Raw genomic sequence first — 24,583 nt, 5'->3', positions numbered from 1 at the left:
AAAAAAAAAAGTAAAATAATTGTTAAATAATTTTACACATTGCTACTATTATTCAATGCTTATTAGAAAATTAACAATATTAAACATAAGTTATCTTCAAGCAGAACTTTACTATTCAATTTAGAAAATGAAACTAAAATATTCAAAAAGGTACTCTCCATCACCTCGAAATGAAATGAAAGTAATGTTTTGTTGATGTGATATTTCATCATCGGAAAAGCCACATGCGAGATTAAATTTCATTCGAAAAAAATAGAAGTAATTCGTTAATAGGATAAGTACATGTGACTTTAATCATTCTGTGCTGTAAATAAGTTATTTAATACACAAATGTATGCTTTTTTTTCCTATATCATACCAATTATATTTATTGTTTGTGTATTTTCTTTGACAACTAGTTCCTTGACGTTACGGTTTTACAAACATCAATAAAATCATGCTATATGCCCTGTAGAAAGAAGAAAAATGTCTGTCTACTTACAGTGGCTCAAAAAATTGAGAGTACACCTTACGTTTACTTTATAAATGCGTTGATTTGTACACCTTGTTTACGTGATAAAATAAATAACACATTACCGAGAAGTGCAAACTTGTTTTTATTTTTACACATAACAAATGGTTTAATTTAGAGTAAAAATAAAGAAAAACCAACGAAAAATTTCTAAATTGAAAATGTTTTGAAGCATTTTAAATAAACATACGCAGAATTTTATCTCAAAAAATTGAGAATACACCAATGAAATTTTTGCAATGTCACGTGTAGAAACAAAGTGTCACTATTAAATTGCATGTCTTTTGGCTCTTATAATGGTCTCTAAACGTCATGGTACCGATTCGACCCATTTTTGGTGGTATCTGAAGATATTTTACCCCATTCCTCATGCACCACTTGTTTTAAATGGGTTTTGTTTCTAATTTTGTATTTTTGAACCACTTTTTTGAGTATGGCCCACGAATATTCCATGACATTGATGTCAGGGTACTGTGGTGGTGTGTGTAACTAGTGTTGACAATGAAAAAGACATCATATTTTGACGTTACGTGCATTCTGTTTGGGGTCGTTGTCCTGCTGAAAAATGGAATTTCCATCTAAACCCAAATTTTTAACACTTTCCTTTAGATTGCTGCTACTATATGGTTCATCCAACTTGTTGCAGAAACTTTTCGAATCATAGGCAGAAGTGTAAATGCTGAAACTGTGCTAAATGCCATTAGACAAGCTGGATATAAAAGTAGCATTGTTAGAGAGAAACCGTTCATCAGCTTGCAAATTCAAAAAAAGCATTGGAAGTTTTCAAAAACGCATCAATTGAAGACCAATAACCTTTAGAAGAAATCCATATTTAGTAATGAAAGAAACCTCAACATTTTTGGCAGCGACAACCATCTTACTGTATGGAGAAAGCCTAATACTGCTTTGTATCCAAAAAATTAACGCCCTACAGTTAAACATGATTGTGACTCCGTGATGATTTGATTTTACATGGCTTCATCCGAGGTAGGAAATTTAATTTTTAAAGACAGCATTATAAATGATACAGTTTACTTGGATATACTTCGCAGTAATCTAAAAGAAAGTGCTAAAAATTTGGGTATAGATGGAAATTTCATTTTCCAGTAAGACAACGACCCCAAACAGAATACACGTAACTTCAAAATATGATGCCTTTTTCATTGTAAATAGCAGTTACACACACCACCACAGTACCCCGACATCAATGCCATTGAATATTCGTTGGCCATACTCGAAAAAGTGGTTCAAAAGTACAAAATTAGAAACAAAACCCATTTAAAACAAGTGGTGCAAGAAGAATGGGGTAAAATATCTTCAAATTCCACCAAAAGTTGGTCAAATCGGTACTATGACGTTTAGAGGTCATTATAAGAGCCAAAAGACATGCAATTTAATAGTGACACTTTATTTCTATGCTTGATATTGCAAAAATTTCATTGGTGTATTCTCAATTTTTTTTAGGCAAAATTCTGCATATGTTTATTTAAAACGCTTCTGAAAATTTTCAATTCAGAAATTTTTCGTTGATTTTTCTTTATTTTTACTCTAAATTAAACCATTTTTTATCTGTAAAAATAAAAACATGTTTGCACTTCCTGGTAATGTGTTATTTATATTGAAAGTCGGATTTATGAAGTAAAAATAAGGTGTACTCTCAATTTTTTGAGCCACTGTATATGTATAAAGATATTTGGAAGGAAAAAAAAAAATACTTATTGCATTGATATTTCAAACTATACAAATGCCAGTTAAAATGTGTTACATTTTTTTATATGCAGCCTCATATTTTAAAAACCAGACTAAGTACATTTTCTTTCATTAATTAAACCTGAATTCTATCGTATAAATAAATTAAAAATTAATTATAAGGAATAAATTTATGGAATATTTAAAATATTCTTCCATATAGTGTTTCTATTTTTGATTCAAATCTTTATTAAATAAGTTTCATATCTTTCGAAATAGCGAAATAGGCCTTTGCATTGGAAAAACTGCTTGGAACTATTTGTGTTTCGCCAATCAACTTTTCGAAAAAAAAAAAATTTGTGTGTATACTCAAAGCTTAAGAGCTAATTAAATTTTTATTTGTATTGCAATGTATCTGTATTAAATTAAAATGTTTCTTTGTGAACAAAAGTATTTATTTGATTAATTTTCAATATGAATTAACTATTATACTCTATGTCGAAGGAATGGTATCAAGAGATTGTAATCACATTAATGTTTAGAATATTCATTAAAAAAATCAATTTTAACCCTGTATAGTTATTTATTAAAGTTAATGATTAATGTTCCTCAATATGTGATTGAAATATTTTAAATAAATTAAGTTGTAAAAGAATTAAAATATAAAATAAAATGATTTCAATGTTAAAATTAATATTTAATATTAATTTTTGTTTTATTTTTTTCAGCATTTATCTTTTTAAAAAGGATTCCTTTTCGTAATAAGTCATGGACAATGAAAGTAAGTATATAGTATAAAAAAAAGAAACTAAAGTAAATGCTAACAAACATTTTCAAAGTATTTGAATAATATATATTACACTGATTTCATGTTTTACTGTATGAGCCTCGTTAAATCAAATTAACTGAGCTTATTGCTATTTGGATTGACTTAAAAGGTATATCTAGTTTACTCAAAAATCATTTCTGGGATTAAAATGTTCTTGTATTGTGCATTATTTTTGCTACGTTGAACTCATAACATATTAAAAAAATTTCAGTTTTTTGTTTTTGATTCAGTATTCTTCTACATATGTTACATGGTTTGTGACAATGGATTATCCTAATCTAATTAAGTTTTTAAACTGTCAGTGAAATAGAAAATCTATGCTATATAAATATATGTCAAATTTTGCATCTTATTTCCCTATATTATGCATCATATATATGCAAAACTAGTCCTTATGATTATTTATATATTTTTTTAAAAAAAGTTTCCAATATGTTTTCTTAATTAATGTTTTATATACTGGATTTCTTTTCCATTCAAATAAGTTATAATACCAGTTAGATCTCTTCTCTTTATAATTATTGTGAAAGAAATTGATAATTCAGATTAAGAGTTATTCAGTTAATAATAAGGATTATGAATAACTGTAAATTAGTTAAAAAAATTATTACATCATTCATTATATTAAAAGTATAGTAAAAAGTTTAGTATAATTTCAAAGTATAGTAATTGAATTGAGTTATGCCATTTTATCAGAGGAAATATTTGAATTATTTTTGGGAGTATTTCATATAAATAATTAATCAATTTAGAATAGAGATATATATTTTATTGATCTGTATTTTGCAAATTGGTTTTTATTCCTGTGTTTTCTAAAATAACAATATTATAATTATATAGAATTTCCCCCATCCATGCTAAAAATTGCTTTTTAAAACATGTGTGGTGAAAGCTTATAAGCCAGTTAACAGCTACGATACATGAGCTATTGTTTTTGTATTGTGGTCATATTACTCGGCTGCGAACCACAAGGTCCCAGGTTCTATCCTCGCTAATTACAATCCACTACATTGGTGACCTCGGACGATGAGCCTTCAACCTTCATACAGTTGTTGTGGCACCATCTACCCACAGCAATCCAAAGTCGTCAGACTCACTTGACGCAGTAACACAAAAGTCGTCAGACTCACTTGACACAGCAACACAAAGCCATCAGACTCGCTTGACGCAACAGGCACTATTCGCACACGCTCGCCAAATCAAAAAGGGGTAAGGTGCATTAGACTCAATAACTAAAATACATCACCACTCAACAGCCATATCGTTAGACTCACTTGAGGGAGAGTCTGTGGTGAAAGCTTATAAGCCAGTTAACAGCTACGCTACATGGGCAATTGCTTTTGTATTGTGGTCATGTTACTTGGCTACGAATCACAAGGTCCCAGGTTCTATCCTCGCTCATCACAACTCACTACACATGCTTATTATTTTCCAGGAGCTGTGGAAAAATTCAAAAACTTATTGGTTGATGATCCCGATTTATCACCAGCAGTAGCTGCTTTAAGAGTTTTAATGGATTTCATGAATGAGGATACTTGTAAATAATTTTTTTTTTCTCTATTTCTCTTATTTGTTCTAGTTTATTACTATACTATTATTTCAGCTCCTTTGCTTTTCTTGAATGACTGATAAACATTTTTGTGAATTAAAGAATAATGGAACTTGTTCCCTCATTAAATGAACGAGCCTTATTAAAGTGTTAATAAATATAGAAGTTATGTTCCATTCATATATTTATTTGGTGTAATGTTTATGTTTTATTACATTGCTTACTGCTAGCTGTATTAAAATTATTATTGACTATTTTAAGTATTGATATCTTTTCCTTAATTTATGTATAATTTTTATCTGATTATCCATTAAGAATTCTTTTTGGTATGTGTTATTGCTTCTATGCATTTAAAATAATTTTAACTGTAATCTGTCAAAAAAAAATATTGTGTTGTAAAAAAGATAAAAAGTGATAATTCAAAAGTGTAATTATAATATACATTAGTTATTTACTTAATAACTTTTTCTCGTAACAAATTATAAACAGAAGTTTTTGAAAATATTGGGGGGAAGTCAACCTTCTAACTCTCCGACCCGCCCTAAGGCACACGGATTTAAACCATAGAACTGAATGATCGGACCGCCGCAACAGCAATTGGCGGGAACTGTGGTTGAGTCCTAAGGGCCGTCACCGGCCACGGTACAACCCTCCCCGAAGGAAGTACGTCCCGTCATCAGTGGGGGGAGTCAGATCCCCCACCTATTATTGTACCCTCCAGGGTGGCGAGATCCAAACACCATGCCGGAAGCATCTCATCCTCATTTCGAGGTGCCCCCTCGAGGGAACCCTCTCATAATAGGCTTGAGAATGAGGAATATGAAATTAAAAATACTATCACTAATACTTTAGCTATGAATTTATAATATCAATGAACAATAACAATTTTTAAATTCTTTATAACAATTCTAACACGAACATAAAATGATTAAAATTTTTTGAAATGGCAGTGATTAATTTTAAACACATACAAACAATGTATATGTTTAAAATTTGAATGTATGAACTTATATGTCAAAAAACTTCAAATTGAAAGAAAAAGCCCATTAGAGATAATGTAAATATTCTAATGGGCTAGATTGTAAAAAGAGATAAGAAGGCGTGATTGGATTGTAAACGCAGTTTTTTTAAAAATTAGATAAGAAATTTAAAATATGGTAATTTTTATGTCCGTCTTCTATAGATTTTTTTTCAGTTAAAATAAAATTTTAAAAAAGCTATTTTAATATCCAAAAAATAAATGTAACTTTAAAACTTTTATGGAAAAAATATTTGTTTTTAAATGTTGTTAAAGTGTGATGAATTTACTTTGGATTTTACTACTGTTTTAAAACATATTTTGTCAATTTTATTTTAAATAATCTTTTAATGATTTAATAAAATCAGAGAAAATTTATTATGATATGCTATTGCAATGAAAATCATTATTTTTAGATATTTTTTAATGTTTTTTTTTCTATTGTTATTTTTTGAAAAGATGGAGGAAAAGAAGAGGGGAAAGAAACCAGTGTTAAAAGTATTTCAGTTTTATCAAAATTTGTATTAATCCTTTAAAAGGCCATTTTTTTTCTTAATCATTTTACATTAATATATTTTTAGGTCTGAGACTGCCTTAAGAAAAGTAACCCATTTAGATTATTATATAAATTTTTTGATTAATTAATTAATAATTAAATAACTAATCAAGATACCATTTTTGTGTGAGATAAAGAACTCAAGCTTCTTTCTGCCTTATTGAAAAATTTATCACTAAACTGTTTATGACTAAAATTATTACTAAACTGTTTGAACATTTTTATAAATTTTTAATATTATATATTTTTTTCCCTATCACCATCCTATTTAAGCTGTTTGCTTACTATTATTTTTAATGGTTTTGTATAAAAATGCACTGTGCGTTGCTTTTTTTTAAGATCAATATGTTATTCAGCTGTACTGCACATGAAAGAGTTTTTTAAAAAAAAATTGCACTTTTTAGATGTATTTTAGATGTATCTAGAATGTTTTTGTGACAATTTATGTATGGGAAAAATCCTTTCTTAGCTACAGTGTGAACTTACAGTAGATGCTCATCCTGATTGATAATAAATATCCTGTATAATTTAGAATAACTTTTTAAATAAAATTAATTTATTAGAAATTCCTTTCTATACTCAACTAGTTATTATAATTGTCTTTTAAGATTTTTTACTTTTAAAATGTAAGATAATTAGAATTTAACTATCCATATTCAGAACACTAGAGAGAGAAAAATGTTTATAATTACAAAGAATATTTGGGTTAAAATTGCAATTTTTTTTCTTTTTCTTAGAACACTTGTTAGGGCTTTTTATGCATTCTTGAAATTGCCATTTATTGATTTATGATAATTATTAGTATATATTGCACTTTTATGTCATTTATAACTTTCAATATGGATTGTGCCTATTATAATTATTATTGTAGAATATTAATTGGATTATTTTTATGCTATGAATTGGCTTGACTGTCTTCTTCAATCAATCTTCCTATTTTTAAAACATTTTCTTTTTGTTCCATTGTTTTAATTTTTTGACATTATTTTTAGCAGAAACAATTCAAGGATTAGAGAAGAGTATTAAATCTCTAGTTGAAGCCTTAAATACAGTTGACTTTTCTGTAACGTCTGTAAAATCAGCTTGTGAACTTTTTATGAGATTCATCACTTTGGCATCCTTAGATCACAGTGTAATTAGTTCTCTTTTTATTAATATATTTTGAAAGTTAGATGCATTGTTTTATATTAAATGACAATATAAATTATATTTATTTTATAATTTTACTAATTAACTAATCTCATATATATTTCTTTTCTGTTTTCACTGTAGCAGCCAAAACATTTATCAAAAATTTATGCTTAATCAATGCTGTTTTTAAGTTAAGTTTTTAAGCTTATGTAAGTATCCTTACATATGCTTGAAAAATCTTTTGTTTGATATTCATTTCCTATACTGGTTCTTTTCTATTAAATTGGTGGCATATGAAAGGTGCATCTAAAAACTGTGCTATGCTTAAAAATGTTGCTGTGGAGATGATTGAAAATATCCCATTTGCTGTGAAGAAATCTTTATCTGTGCTGTCTTAGTAGAAATGTTAGAAACTGTTTACAAAGCATGCTAAATCACTGTTTCAATTATAAAAAAAAAAATCAATTGAGAAAAAAATCTGACATGGAATCTGTAATAAAATTTAAATGAAAAGTTTTTTTCTTCTTTTATAATAAAAATAATAGGATTTAACATATGTAATATTATACTTTATGAATTATTTAATTATATTTTCAAGAAAATTAAATTCAAAATTTAAAAAACAACAATATCCTTACTGATACTTATATTATTTGTAAAATTAAGTTTATCACATAGCATGGCTTCTTTTAAAAAATAAGAAGAAAAAAAAATAAGAAAAAAATATATATATATAGAAATTTTGCATGAGTAATTGGGATTAATATGCAGTTGTTGTTATTTGGATAATTTATTTTAAATATTAGTGGTTCTAAACTTGGAAAATGTAGTATTTTGGAAATGAAATTTCTTGTAATTTAAATGAAAAATACCTACTTTATTTTGCTTTCTTATAAAGTTTAAAAATTCAATTACTTATTGGATTTTTAATAATTTGTTAAAATCAAATCCAGTATATTGAAAATGTATTTGATGATGGTAAATATTAAATATGTAGAATTTGCAATAGCTCTAAACTACGAAAAGCAGTTTAGAGCTATTGTATTGTTTTTATTAGTATTTATTATTAAATATACTCATACCACTTTTTATTAATGTACATATTCCTTACACAATGTAAAGCTTTTATAGATTTAATAAAATTTTATAGAAACTTGTAGTACTATTTTCTATTTCTAATTGTTGATGAAAAGTTATAACTTTTTTTACAGAGGAATATTATGTAAATTTTGGATGAAATATATAATTATTATTTTGAGTAAAAATATTGTAATTTTTGGTGAAAAAAACCATGGCATTTTTATAAAGGAATGTTTTAAAATTTATTAGCTTAAAAGATTCATTGATTAATATAAATACATTGGGGAATGAAATAAATAAGATTGGTTGAATATTAATGTTTTGTCAATTAAATGTGACGTATCCTTTTAGGACATTAAGGAGTGCAGAAGAGTTTTGTCCCTGAGGGCTGTGAAATTTCTTCGTAGAGTTTCGAATGCTCGAGCTAAAATAGCAAAAATCGGTGAAAAATTTATTTTTGATGATCAGGTAAGAATATATCGTATTTTAATATTTTTAAAATCATGTTTTGACTATGTAATCATTGAAGATTTGTTAATATTTTCACTATATGTCTTTTTTTATATAAACAATGACTTACTAAATCTATCAAAAGCTATTAATGAAAAAAATAATTTTAATAGCTCACAGTACTTTAAAATTTAAAAATTAATATCTTAAATATATGTATTAATGGTATTTTTATTACAGTGCTAATTTAATAACTGTTTTTTTTAATTAAAAAAAATTCTTATTTTAAATAAGGAGCATCAAGTCATATCTAATCAAAGATAGGTTGAATTTAGAGATTACAAAAAGCTATGAGAAACTCATCAGCAGTGAATGAAGTAATAAGTTCTTTTATACATCCTAGGGTTACTTTTTGTTCAGCTATGCCTAGAGTGAGAAACAAATTTTTGCAATCCCTGAGTCACTAAATTTATTGCATAGTATATTTTCTCTTACAACAAGAACAAAAAAAGGGGGAGGGGAAGGCAAGTTGTCAATTTAATAAGTTTTACGTATTACAATTAAGATGACATTAATTGGTTTGGAAGTGTTTATGTAAACTAATTCAAAATCAAAATGTATTAATGACAAAGGAATTTTGCTCACACATTTCTTTAATTTAAAAATAATAATACTGAATTGCTTTTCCAAAATAAAAGTATGCACTGCTATTTAAAAGAAAACAGTAACTACATTTGGATATTATATTGCTGAAATATTTGTAGCCTTAGCACCGAAAATGAAATAACTGTGTAATAACAGAAACTCGCCACTTTTTACTCATCCCCCCTTTTTTTCTGTATAGATAATTCTAATATCGATTTCAGAAACAGCTGTTCTCTTTCCATAAGATGAAGATGCACGAGACTGCTATAATTGTGTGAGAGAATAGAATAAATTTCTTTGGTGAGAATAACAACATTCATTTTGCAGAAACATTGTGATGGTGTTTAGTCACTCACATGCATGTTAATTAAAAAGTTTGTTTATTATATGAGAAATTGTGAATTTATTTAGAGTACATTAGAGAACTTTTGAATACAATGAGTTGCTCAGAATGTGTATTTAATACAGATTGGACAGATGAAAATATGAGCGAACTAACTTTGCTGAATGTTTAAAATAAGTTCTGCTTACTACTTACTTTTTAAGAACATAATAAGCTTAAGTAATATGGGAAAACCTACACTTATTAGTCATGCCAAAAGAGGAAAACATATGAAATTGCACGCCTGTTTTTAAAAAAAATCATAATTAATATTAGACTTTCTATCTAAAAAGAATACAGGAGAAGATGATATACCAGATTTGAAACCTGAAAACCTTTCAGCTCAAAAACAATAATTTAAGTTGGACTTTTATGGGCATTAAAACTTTTTTTAAAACTAAACTTTAAGAGTCACATTCATCCTTTAATGCATTCAGTGATATATCGATACTATTTTTACTGATAGTGAAATAGCCAAAAATGATAGGATTCATTCATATTTCTTGATGTTCTAAATAAGATATAAAAAAGAAAATTAATTTTCAAAATATATATTACTAAGATACTTTTTCATTTTAAACTTGGTAATAAAATTTCCTTTTTAAGCTAATAAAGAAGTTGTTTGAAAGGTATTCATTAAATACTATTAACTATACTTTCCTTCTGTATCATATTTTATGGGGTAAAATATCCCAAATATCACAATTCTTTTAGGAGTGTTCTGAAAAGCCTCCCCCCCCCCCAAAGTCATTATTCTATCCTGAGGCCTTTATTTTCCTCTCACTTTAGCGTCCAGTTTAAAAATTTACGAAAATGGAAACTGAATAAACTGCGATGCAAAATCAAAAATTTAGAGGCAACTTGTGCTTTTTACGAAGTTTGAAATTGCCTTGAAATCATAAGGAATTACAATAGTAGCTGAGTCAAGAGGAAAAATAAAATATTTGGCTTTTCTTAAAAATCAAAAGATATTTAAAGAAAAAAGAAATTAACACAAAAAAAGGAAAATACTTTTTGATGATTTAAATTAACCAAAAAATATAAAACATGTTTACAAAGTGCTGTTGAAGAATTGCAAAAAAGTTCTGGCAAATTAGCTGAAAGTTAAGTTGACAAATGGCATAAAATATATCTATCAATTGAAGAATTTTTGCTTCTCTGCAAAAGTGAGAGAAAATTTTGATAAATAAATAAGAAGTATTAAGGAAATGTTAAATACATTGCTTAAAGAGTTGAAAGAACATTAATTTTTCCTCTTGTAATAATAATATCAGTACCTGGTGAATTTCTGTATGTTGACTTCTGAAAACAAGTTGTAATTTTTGTATTCTTCGTGTTGTTTATGAAGCATAGAGTTATAATGAAAACATGATTAATGTTCATTCTTTTAAAATATTATTTATTATCAATTCATTTCTTGTAATGTCAAATTGTATATTTTTTTATAGTTAATTTTTTGTAAAGGTTCTCTTGAAGTGCTGTTATTATTTAGATTCTTAATTCTTTATAGTACATCAAAATATTATATTACATATTCCCTTAAAAATACCAATAGTAGCCTTTAAAAACCCTTAAAAAGTTTTTAAATTTTTATTCAGGAAAAAAGTGGAATCTAATTTTTGATTATTAGATGAAATTAAAATAGGATCATTTCTAAATGTCTAAGATAGAATTAAAAAAAAAAATGGTTCTTACATAAATTATTTCCTTTACTGTCAGAATGGCCTATGTAGATAATATCTCATTCATGAATGAAGTTTTAAAAGGAAATACTTGTATGCATGAGAAAAAAGTAATTCTTATATCTGAAGTTATCAACCACATAAAGTTCAGTGTGGAAATAAATAATTAGTACATAACTTTCAATTCTAAATTTTATTATATATTATTCTTTAATATTTATTGTTACATTCTACTGATTTTATTGTTTTTTCTTGGTTAATTTTGTTTTCATTGTTTCTGTAATTATTTTCAGGTGATATTGATTCACTCACACTCAAGAGTTGTGTATCAGACATTAGTTGAAGCTCATGCTTCTAAAAAGAGATTCCATGTATATATCACAGAATCAGCTCCAGACTTTTCAGGGTTAGTAAATGTTGTCTTTTTATGAATTTTTTAAGTATTCATATTTTGTTTTTATTCATTATGTGATAATAATGAAGGAAATTGTGAATTGTATAGTTTGTTTATTTGTTCTTAATAATGGATTTCTTCAAATAAGAATGGATTATTTTTGTATTACCACACTGCCAGTAGGGTGTGTAACATCATGAATAGTGTTTTAATTTAAAGCCATATTTAATTACCTTAAAAGTTCTTAATGTTGAAAAAAGGTTCTTATAAAGAGCATAATTTCCTCAAAAAGTGCAAAGAAAGCTTTTTTTAAATTTGTTTTTTGCTTCCTTAGAGGTTAAATACAATAAATTGAAAGCATGGTCATAACGATTTGTTTGCTGAATGTATCAAGGGGGGAAAAAAAGAAAAGAAAAGAAATTGAAGAAGGAATACAGAATGAAATATAGCCAGTGATGCCAACACATACTAAGATAATGCTGAATTACTTTTTTTTATTATTGCTTCCTGTTTCTTCAAAAATGGTATCGCCATTCATTGAAATATTGGAATGGTTATATCAAAGGGGCAGTACAAAATCCGACAGTATCTGTTACTCAAAATGCATTTGAATTTCAATTTTTAATGTTTTGATTGGCAACGAATTTTTTTTAGTTGTGCATGATGAATGTATGTTTAATATTTTAAGTGTTATTAATGAAGAATACACAGATTGGTTGATTTAATGGAAAATGAGAATAAAGCAAGATGAATTTTATGAGCCCAAGAAATATATTGAACATGGGAGAAGTTGCTTTTAAAGCACTTACAGTGGAGCCCTTGTAATATGTTGCACATTTGATTGTCATTCGCATTAATTAAGTCATTTTAGAGTAATTTCTTGAACCACCTATTCCAGAATATTTTACTGTACTATATGAAATTGTAATTCATTGCATTTTGGAATTATGTTAGTCAATTGTGTAAAATTCTGTGTTTTAAAAGTTAAATTAAATTTTTTGTAATGATATATATATATATTTCATTTTTAAGATCATTTTTATGCTTTTGATTAAATCAAGGGCATAATTTATTTTATAATAAAGACATTGCACATATAGAAAAAGAAATAAATATTAAAACTTAAAAAATACACTTTGAAATTAATTTTTTAAAAATTTTTAGTAAAGAATACGCAATTTTATAGAATAGAAAACATCTATGATTAGAAAATATGCAGGTTTACATATAACAGCATATACAAAAGTACTTAAATTTTTTTTTTCTAAGGTACATAAACAGTGCTTAAATTTTGCAGCAATTTCTCACTACACATCCTGACCGGATAAAAGCATACCATACCATAGCAATAATTCAGCAACTCTTATATCAATACTATATATCATATTACTAGCAATATATGATTGAAATTTTTATCTCATATCCATTCATTTTTGAGAGACTGTGCATTAATAGGCAAGTAACAAGAATTACTTTGTTTTTGTGTTTCTATCACCTGTTTAGCTATATAATTTAATGTTGTTTATTTGTTTAGTTATATAATTTAATTTTATTTGCATTTAGAATTTAAGACCTTAAATCTTTCTTAAAAATAACCATATTTATAAATGTTTCAATAAAATTAAAATATGTTCTAGTTTTTTTTTATGCTGAATGAAAAGTGAACTATTTTTATGATTTTGAATACTGAATTTATGATAATTTAAAAAGGATTTTTTAGCAGAAGACATTAGGAACATTGGAATCAGTTTTGATTGCTTTAATCAGTTGTCAAATAAAAAGGGAAAATATATTAATTTTTTTAGCCTTTTTATTAAAATGTTCAATTAAAACATTTTCCCATATGTTTTATCACATACAAATATTGTTATTTTATACAGATAGAATATTAGGTATTTTTCAGATAAAATATTGATTATTATGCATTGTTTTTTAGAAAACTGATGTATGAGAAACTTGAAAAGGCTGGTTTATCATGCACACTTATATTAGATGCTGCTGTAAGGTAAATATAGCTTTCAAATAATTTTTCACAAATTTAGTAATAAATAATAAAAAAATAGTAATTCTTTATTCAAACATTTTCTTTATAAAATATTTAAGATGAAATATTGCATCTGTTTCATAGCAGTTAGCATTCCATTTTGAAAAGCTATATATATATACTAGCCGCCTTTGGCGACCAGCTGGTTCGCCAATCTTAATGTTCGTTAAAATTTTAATAATTAAATATTTTATGCAATTCCTACTTTAATAGCTTCTTCATCAAAATATTTTAAAACTTCAAATTTTGATAGTCATATAATTCTCTCATAATATTATCAACGCCTTCAGTCATAACGTAATATGTATCTCTCTAATTTTCTGTTAGTTCCTTGTTAGTTAGTTAATTTATACTATAAATTAAAGTGGAAAGAATTCATCTGCAATTAATATAATAATATTTTTTACTGAAACAAAAAATTTTTTTTTATAATATGATTACTGAAAATAGAGTCACTGAGCTTTTAAACTTTATGGGCACTAAAGAATATCTTTCCTAATTTATGTAATATTTCAAGAATTTGTAAACAAAATATTCTCAGATTCATTATGACCAGAACGATTAATTAACAATGTTTAATTTTAAATGCATCAATCAATTGGCGGGAAAGTTAGTTTTTAATTAATAATTAAAATTCTAATTAAAAATTCAAAAAAAGGGCTATCCTATCTTTTAAGTTAGATGAAACTGCACACGGTGTGCAAATTTGATTAAAATCGGTTAAGTAGTTTAGGAGTCCATCGCGGACAAACAACGTGACACGTAATTTATATATATTAAGATATATATATATATATATACACAAAAGTATTAGAATCAAGTTAATAGGAAAAACAAAAAATAAAATAAAATAAAAAAAAGAATCCGGCCTGAAGACTTTTTCAAGGGTCACCCTCAGGCATGGATTCAAAGAAAGGGATTTTTTCTGTGAGGAAATACAGACATTGTCTAATAATGATTCCTCGTGACCCGAAAATCCTCTGAAATTATGCTCAAGAGATATACCATTTTAACAGAAAGGAAATATAAAACAACAAATTAGAAGAAATTAACCACAACAAAGTAAAAATACAATAACAAAAATAACAATAAAAACAAAAAATAGCACTAAAATTAAAAATTAAAAACGAAAGGGCCAGTACATACCATCAACAGTCAAGGAACTTTAAACTATCGATTGTGATTACCTGTTTTTAAAAAACTAGCGGTAAATTATGTAAACAGATGTAGGCTCCCAGCGCCATCTATTGAGTGATCCAATATGCAAGGAAAGTTCTATTTTTATTTAAGCCAAAGGATTAATCCCAAACCATACTTTGTTTAATCAAAAAATTGACATTACAGTAATTTCTAGGAAATTCATTTTTAATTAAATTTTTAAGGAGGTTGTTTGATGCTTCAATATAAGAATTTTTATTATTGCAAACCCTTTTGATCCTGTTAACTTGTGAGAAAATTAGATTTTTGAAAATTTTAGAGTTTAGATTGGAATGGTAGTTACATAGTTTTGTTATTTTAAAGTTGAAATCATCCCTTTTATCGTATAAACCAACTATTGTTTTATCATTAGCAATTTCGATTTTTAAATCCAGAAAGGTAGCCTCAAGTTGATTTTTATTTGTATCTTTTAGAATTAAATCTTTTGGATAGCAATTAGTAATAATATTAGTATTCTCGAAGTTAATCAAAAGTAGGTCATCAATATATCTCCACCCGTTTATTAAATTATATTTAATTATTTTTTTCTCATAGTAATGCAGGAAAATATTAGCTAAAGCACTTGAGAAAGCTGTTCCCATTGGAATGCCCTTGACTTGTTTATAAAAATTAATACCATTAAACACGTAATTTTCAGTAATATTAAAATTACATAACTGAAGCCAGTTATTTTTAGGAATGATATTTTCATTTAAATATTTGTCATATATAAAAGTGCAGACCTTTATTAATTTTTCATGTGGTAGATTAGTGTATAAATTTTCGAAATCAAAAGTATTAAGTTTATTAATGTTGTTATCTTTAAGAAAATCCAATACTTCTTTATTACTAGAAATAATAAAGTTGTCTTCATTTTTTATTTTGTCCAGGATAATTTTTAAGTATTTAAAGAAATGTTTACCCGTATAGTAATTATAACTGCCAGTGCTACAGGTTACGAATCTGAATTTTAATGGATTTTTATGAAATTTAACTGTTGGGAATTCGAAACTGTTTTTGTTTCGTTTTCAAACTTTTTCTTACTTAAGATTGGTTACTATATATATATATATTTACTATATATATATATATATATATATATATATATATATATATATATATATATATATATATATATATATATATATATATATGTATGTATGTATTAGGACCTAAAAAGAAAAACTTTACTGTTAAAGCAATTTTTATCCATTAATATCTTTACTTGCAGTATGAGGTCCAACATGTGTATCCACTTACAAAACTTTATTATTAGAAGCTATAATTGATTTTTCAAAAGTAATTAATTTTAAGGCAGAAATTATATGCATTCACTTCAACACTTCAAGTGTTTCCTAATTTTTTATTGCTTTTTTAATTTATTTTCAAAACGGAATATGACAACTTATTAGAAAATTAGGTAATATTGAGAAAAATTGTTCAGTAATTAATTGAGAGTAATTGTAATATAATTAATAGATGTAATTTAATCAGACAGTAGATTAGTCATAAACTATTATAAAGTTTAAGGATTTAAATTTGGCCATACTTTTGCAGAATGTATTCAGAATATGAAGATGTTTTTTTTTCTGCATTAATTTTTTTTTTAATCAATAAACTAGGAATACTAATTTTGAATACTGTTTTTGAATGAAGTCAAATAATTATCCTTGTCATATAACATTAAATTGCATGTTGTCTGGGCTGTATTCATTTTCTTATTCTTCATATAAATTTTTCACTTGATTTTAATATCAAAACAGTATTGCACTTTTTTTACCCAATGCCATTTTTATTGAATTAAAGATTTGCAACCATAATCTTTGATATTTTTTTTTTTTTTTTTTTTTTTACATATTTCATAGAAAAAGTGATAAAATTTTAAAAAGTAAAGTCCATTAGGCTATTATTACCTTCATATTAAAGAGTGAATGATAAAAATATATTTAATCATTTGTATTGACAATGAAAATGGGTTGCATTCCATTGTGGCAGTGTAAAGTATTATTGTAAGTTATGGATAAAAATATTTTTTTGAAATTTATTAAAGAAAGTTTGGACACCTAACTTGGTATAATTAAAAATACTTGGTATCATTTTATTTTTTTTTTGAAGTTTCAGAAGGTATAAAAATTATTTTTTGTATAATAACATTTTCAGAATTTATTAATAAACAAGCCAAAATTTTGTTAATTAAAATTTTACTTAGAAATGCAAAAATATCACTTCAATGCTTATTCCTGCCCTCCAAAATATATCTGTGCCAATTTTGCTAGTTCCGAAAGTCTGCCCTGTTGTACACCAAAAGTTGTACACCACTATATATTCACTTTTACTATAAAAATGTCTTATATTACGCTCTTTATAATCATACCCTTCATACTACATTCATAATTTCATATGCGTACTTTATAAAAATTTCTTAATATAATATATATTATGCACTTGCATATTAAGCATATATCATAAAGAAAAATAGTATGCAGGAAAATAGTGATAATTAATTTATTGAATTTGTTTTAGTTATTTAACCAGATATTAGTATTCGACTGGCACATAATAGACCAAAATTACTTACCTAGAGGATTAATATTTTTTGAACAATAACTGTGAATGGTAATCTAGTTTTTTAAAAATGTATTTAACTTTATAATTAATGGATATTGATGTTAATGCATTATCATAAATATTTTTATCATACATAATTAGTTTTCCTAGAAATTTTCTTAACAAAGTCTTATTTAAAAAAAATTATTACTTTGTATGCTAAAAATTCTAAATGTAGAGCAACAGCATTCATGTATAAGGCATGATTTTTCACTTTTTTAAATGTATTTTATATTAGATTGAAGGCGGTTGCTTTAAGATTCACTTTTAAAGTGTACTATAAAATATTTTTCAGGGAAGAGGAAAGTATACAGAGAGTATTTTTTTTTCATCTTATTCATAGTTTTAAAAAAGACAATGGATTTATAATAAAGCATTAAATCTGATTTGATACAATTCTTCAAATTTTTTTTCACATTAAAAATTATTCTGAAATTAATAAATGTATGTATAAAACGATTTTTAAATGTTTACATTCAATTCCATGTTTTTTCCTTTAAAGTGTCTATGCTGTCATGTTTTGCATTTTGAAAAGCTCAGAATTAGTTACATTTTGGGTTATAATGCAATGAAAAAAATTTTTAAAATTGTATTTAATTTAAATTTATTTGGAGCTGCAATTGAACATTTATATAATAAAGAAAAATAACTTTCATTTGTTTTGTATGCACGTAATTATATTTCACTTATATATATTTGCTTTTTTTTATCAGTTATGTTTTAGAAAAAGTAGATTTAGTTTTTCTTGGGGCTGAAGGAGTTGCTGAAAGTGGTGGAATCATTAATAAGGTAAAATAAAGAAAATTTTTAAATAATTTTATTGGGGACCTTTTCTCTATATATTTTAGCATTTTTAAAACATTTCAATTTTCTTGCATACAAAAAAAATGTATTAATATATCAAATATTTTAATCTTAAGAGTTTGATAAATGTCCATGTTTTATTTATTTATTTTGGTCTTAAAAAAACATTTGTGGAATTATATTTTTCTGTGAATATGATATCTTAAAAATATAATGAGTATGACAGATAAATTTTGGTGTATGGTTTTTCTGTCAAATTTTAAATAAAATCCATCTTTGGGAAATCAGTTTACCTATTTGTATCTATTAAATATGATTGCTAAAAAAATTTAATATTACTCTTGGAAGTAATATAATGTATAGTTTTGCAGTGAAATTTGTCGATCTATGTCAAATATTACACCAAATCCATTAAAGATTTGACTGAATTAAATTTTGGATTCATTTAGGCAAAAGGTGGTGAAATACAATGAAAAGTTTTCATAAAGTCGTTACGAAATTAATGCATTGTAAAGTAAATAATTAAACATACTTATTTTACCCATTGGTTTAAATGTTTAGTATTAGAGATATAAAATGTAGTACATAGTTTTGAGAGATAGTAGCTTTAAAAAAAATTATTTATTCAATTGTGGTGTGTTATACTTTACATTTAAATATATTTTTTAAAATCTTTTATGTGGTTTTTCAAAACATTGTTTTTTGTAGTGAAAGATATTTTATTTTGATATTGCAAAAAATACGGGGAACATACAAGGTCATTAGCATTGTCAGCATTTTTTAAAATCGTTTTTCAGTTCTACTAACATTCAGAGATTTTATATTTTCATATACTATAGAATTGCTGATTCTACTAGTGTCAAATTTTACACTTCTGAGAAATCATAGATTATTTTTTTAATTTTGCATTTGTACCAAAAGGGTTGCTTTAGAAATGTCAATATACAGAATCTTGATTTTATTTCCAAAATAAGATAATGAACAAAACTTTTGGGAACACCTTTAATAATAGTTTGTGAGATTTCTTTTTTATCATGTGAGAACATGATGTTGTTTTGGTTAGGATGTTTTGAAGCTGGAAATCTCGTAGGCAATGAATATTGAAACTCAAAGTCACATAGGCAATAAAAAGCATAAATGGCAATTTTCTACTTTTAATCGCATATATTTTTTTACCTGTTTTTATCAGTATTGCATTATTATTATGTATGCTTCTTTGAAAGCAGATGCAGTTTCAAAAGGTTGACCTGCTTTTACCAGTATTGCTTTATTATTACGTGTGCTTCTTTGATAGCAGGTGTGTTTTTAAAAGGTTGACATAGAACTATGATATCATAGCTGTTATTTTCATGGAATGTAATTTTTTTTGGGAAAAAAATAACTAATTTAATTTTTATAATATGTTCAAAAAAACTTCACTAACAGTCACCTTTAATAACAGTTTTGATAAAAGTATTTTCTCCTTCCCCCAATGGGAAATATCACTCCATTCATTCTTAAGTGGGAAACATTGAAGGATTTTACTCCTGTTCTAAGATTTATCCATTATGAAAATATTTTATGATCTTTGAAATTAGAAAATAGCAGTTTGTGTTTACAAAAATATCGTTTTCATAAAAATTCTATATAAATTAATATGTTTAAAAATTTATTGGTAAGTAGTTAATCATTTGGAAATCGCATTGCAACAGAAGCAATTGTTATTCAGCTTTCAAATGTGGCATTTTATTATGTGAGAACATGATTTTGTTTTGGTTAGGGGGCTTTGAAGCTCAAAATTGCGTAGACAATGAATAAAGCATAAATGGCAATTTTAATTTCCAATTTTTCTTGATTAGCAAGAAAGTTTTGGTGCTCTTGTAAACCGGTTTAAACTGGTTGATGACTTAAATTAATTAAAACAAATAATAACTTAAAAAATAATAATGCTCTTGCATGATTGTAGATTTCATTTTTTTATTCATTTTTTAGTTTCTAAAAACTTTGTCAACGCCTCACACTTTTATTGTTTTGTTTTGTTTTTTTGCTATATGAAATTTATTTCAAAATTCAGTAATTTCTTAAAAGAATTATGATTAATTTAGCCTTAATTTAAGAATTATGAAATCAAAATTCTTTTTAGAACTGTTATCTTATGATTTCTCTTACTGTATGTTGATAATATTTTTTTATTATTATCTTGCTTGCAGATTGGTACTTATAACATTGCCATATGTGCTAAAGCTATGCATAAGCCTGTGTATGTGTTAGCAGAGAGTTTCAAATTTCTGCGGATCTACCCTCTGAATCAGAGAGACTTACCAAATGAATTGAAGGTTTGTTTTCATGAATAATATCAAAAATGCTGTTGATTTTTATTGTTTTTAAAAGTTAAACTGTCATAATGTTTTTTTTATAAGAACACAAGTTCTAAAGTAGTGTAGTAGAGTACTTTTTACAGGTAAAAGCAAATTTAGGTTAGACATTTATTCCAGTCGCTTCATCTAAATGCAAAATTAAAAAAATGGTTATGCAGTTATAATATCTATATGGCAATTAGGGAATTCTTCTCTGAAAAGGCAAGCAATAGCAAATAATTCTTTTTGTGAAGGTGTTATTTTTCTATTGGAAAGAGAGTAGTCAACTAGATTTTGTTTTAGTTAACAAATTTATGTCATATTGAAAGGATTCTGTTGATGGAAATGTTAGACAGATGGAGTGGCCCGTTTGTTTTCTTGACTTGAATCTCATTAAGCATATGTGAGATATTAGAGAGAATGCCTTGTTTGTTATCCAAATTTGTAGCATTTATTATAATAAGTACTTAATAAGCTTCTACTGATATAATCAATGATGATCATATTCTATATTCTATATAGAGGATCAGTTGTTTCTGCCTTTAAATAATCACATTTTAATTGCTGCCAAAAGCTTATGGTTTTTTTTTTATCTCAATTTATTTGTTGCTTTTCCATTTGTGATCATGTTATTCTTTTCTTTTCTCCCCCACCCCCTTATTCTTAAGTTTAAAGAATATCAAGGTATGATTCGTATGCATCTGAATATCTGTTAAATATTGTAACAAACCGAAACTTGTTTCATTGTTTATATTCTCTAGTGTAAAACTGTTCCCACTAGTGTATATGCATGCACCTTGTTAATCCAACTTTTTTTATATAAGAGAAATGAGAAAAGAATAAATGCTATTTATGCTGCATCTATCATAAAAAAAAAGTATAGGCATCAAAAATATACTAATTCCAAAATCAGAAAATACATTATTGTGTGATTGAGGAGAATAAGGGAAGATGGTGAATCTTTGGTTTTGGAGGGGGAAAAAAAATGGCTTCAGATAAAATGGCAAATCTTTGATAAAAATAACAATAAAAAAACTTTCGGTCAAACTTATTTAAAAACATTGGATGTGAATCATGAAAAAATTTAAAAAAATAAAATACTGCATTTAGTAAGGAAAAAATATTAAATAGTTTGGTATAATTTAAAGTATTCATTATGCTTAATGAGAACCTGTTTGTGTTTATTGACTTAACATAATCTTCCAAAACTTTTATCAGAGCTCTAGTATGCCCTATTAAATTTTTATGTAGAAAGGTTCATGTTCTAATGCATAAATTACACCTAGTTTATAATTTTTTTTGATGAATATGTTATAAACAAATTGAGGAGAAGTAAAATTCTGCTGTTTCAATATATTATTTAATTAAAAAAAAATTGCTTCTCTTTTCAAATAAATATTTTTTGTCACATTGAATGCATTATCAGTCCTTCGTTGTTGATGCCAAATTATTCGTTTCTCAGCAAAAGACAAGCAAATATCAAAATGCAAAATAAGCATGATATATTTGTTTTTTCAGGTATTGTTTAATTGTGTGTTCCAAATTATTTTCTTTCGGAAAATTTCAGAAAATCAATTGCAATTTTGTCACTGAGACAAATGGCTGAATAGATTTCACTTTATATAACCATTCTCTTTAGTATCTTTGATTCTCCTAGTGATTAAGTTGAGGTAGAAAAATGTGTGTTTAGAGTAAGTAAATGATTCATATTTCAGATCCACAGTTGATCACTTCTGTAATGTTTCATTAAGTTCATGTTGGTGATGCAGTATTCTTTATCATTCATAACAATCATGTTACTTCTTGGAGTGACCCAGTATTCCTGGCTTTTCAGCCGATCGTGGGTGCAGTATAAAAAAACATGTTTAAAATAAGTAGGGAATTCATTCTTCTTCTAGCTACCTATTTATATTTTTTCCACACTAATCGCATGACATTTCAGTGCTGCTGTGCCAATTTTCAAACTTAAATTTTTATAATTGGCTACTCATTTACAAGTAAAGTTGCAGTGTGTTTTGAATAGTATTTGAATTATATTTGCTTGGTATTTTATTTTAATGTTTTAGATTATTATTATTGGGTTCATTTTTTTTAAATCTTAAGACAAAATCTTATTTTGTATTTGTAAAATTTTACAGATAATATTTTGCTTATTAGAAATTCAGTTGCTTCAGTAGACTTTAGAATTATGACTGCGTATATTGATAATATCCGTACCCCAACATTCAATAAACACCACCTGAACAAAAAGCAGAACAAAATTAATCCTGCTATTAGTTTTTAATGTCATTTACATGGTCTCCTTATTGATTTTTATCTACTGCTATTTTGAATTTTATCATGTAATGCTCTGATGTGTTTCTTTCCTCATTTTCTCCCCTTCATGATTTTTTTCATCATTTTCATGCTAATGAAATTTCTTATTAAATGAATAATTAATTGTTACTTTTCACCATGAAGATATGATTTCCCTTTTTTATTCCAGCACTTGTCCAGCAAAGTGAATTCAAAGGAACATCCTCTAATAGACTACACTCCTCCATCATACATCACACTGCTGTTTTCAGATCTGGGAATTCTAGATCCTTCTGCAGTCAGTGATGAGCTCTTTTCACTTTATGTATGACCTTAAAGGTGAAATGAGGGTAAATTGTATATTTATTGGTAGAAAAATAAATGTCTTTTTATTACTGAGTGGTTGTGTATTCCAGGGCTTAGCATCTCTTTTCTTTTTAAATATGAAATGCTCTTTCTAAGATAAAATAATCTATGAGGGTTATTTGTATACAAAATCTGAGATATTGTATCATTAGATCATATCACATCCATTATATCTGATATCTCTTAACCCTTTAAAGGGCCATTTTTTTCCTAGTCATGGTATATTAAAATATTTTTAAGATTGAGATTGGCTTAAGAAAAGTGATTCATTTAACTTATTAGATAAATTTAATTTATTTGGTTAATTAATAATTAAGCAGCAAAAACATGGCATTTTGTGAGAGATAAGGAACTGAAGCATCTAAGTTTCTATCTTATTGAAAAACTTATAAAAAACTCAGAACTTATCCCAATCTATATAACTTCTTTCGAAGATTGATAAATTTAGTGGGAAGCATACTTCCCAAGGCCCTTGAAAGGGTTAACGAATAACTAAAAAAAGTTTCATTCAGGTGTATCTATTAGGCTGTGTTTGATACTTAGTGAATAAACTAATCTCCACTTTTACAAAAGCAAAAAAAAAAAAAAAAAAAAAAAAAAAAATCGTAATATTTCCAAAATAATAATAATAATACTCGAGGCATGAAAATGACCACATAATTATTTATTATCCTGAGAATGCCCAGAAAAAAATATTTTTCCTATGATGAGATGATCCATTTTCAAACCGAATCTGGATTTGTGAAAGAGCAAGACCACTTCAGTTTACAAAAACATGTGTTTTTATGAAATCCATGATAAAATAGGGCTGCTACGCTACCGAGAGAATTTGGAAAACCGGAAAAACACAAGGAATTTAAAAATCGACGAAAAACAACGGTAAAATACTGAGAAATTTGAAAAATTTCATAAAAACCTCGAAAATACAGAAAATTTTGTTTCTTAGGCATTTTTTTTAAATTTGAAAAAAAAATAATAATAACTATTTCTAAAGATTGTAAGAATAAAAGATTGTGAC

The 24,583-nt window shown here is 26.2% G+C and overlaps 1 protein-coding gene across 2 annotated transcripts; it reads left to right on the top strand.

Annotated features, from left to right (window-relative positions):
• Nucleotides 1-159: 159 nt before the first annotated feature.
• LOC129968804 (translation initiation factor eIF-2B subunit alpha-like) lies at nucleotides 160-23,598 on the top strand. 2 transcript variants are annotated; one of them, XM_056083063.1, is made up of 10 exons: nucleotides 160-332; nucleotides 2,929-2,981; nucleotides 4,465-4,566; nucleotides 7,145-7,284; nucleotides 8,715-8,831; nucleotides 11,816-11,928; nucleotides 13,853-13,921; nucleotides 18,478-18,553; nucleotides 20,758-20,883; nucleotides 23,390-23,598. In XM_056083063.1, the coding sequence occupies exons 2-10, from the start codon at nucleotides 2,969-2,971 to the stop codon at nucleotides 23,528-23,530; spliced, it is 897 nt and encodes a 298-aa protein (XP_055939038.1). In that variant the 5' UTR covers nucleotides 160-332; nucleotides 2,929-2,968; the 3' UTR covers nucleotides 23,531-23,598. The 2 variants fall into 2 exon arrangements, with proteins under 2 accessions (XP_055939038.1, XP_055939039.1); XM_056083064.1 differs by having other exon boundaries at nucleotides 174-258.
• Nucleotides 23,599-24,583: the final 985 nt, after the last annotated feature.

This window comes from Argiope bruennichi, chromosome 5 (genome assembly GCF_947563725.1).
Source record: "Argiope bruennichi chromosome 5, qqArgBrue1.1, whole genome shotgun sequence".
NCBI lineage: Eukaryota > Metazoa > Arthropoda > Arachnida > Araneae > Araneidae > Argiope > Argiope bruennichi.
Note: the sequence above shows the minus strand (reverse complement) of the source record. Positions and strands in the feature narration are given on the sequence as shown.

Coding starts and splice junctions, on each gene's coding strand:
- LOC129968804 (XM_056083063.1), top strand. Junction 7,285..8,714: donor TGGCATCCTTAGATCACAGT/GTAATTAGTTCT, acceptor GTATCCTTTTAG/GACATTAAGGAGTGCAGAAG. Junction 13,922..18,477: donor ATATTAGATGCTGCTGTAAG/GTAAATATAGCT, acceptor TTTTTTTATCAG/TTATGTTTTAGAAAAAGTAG.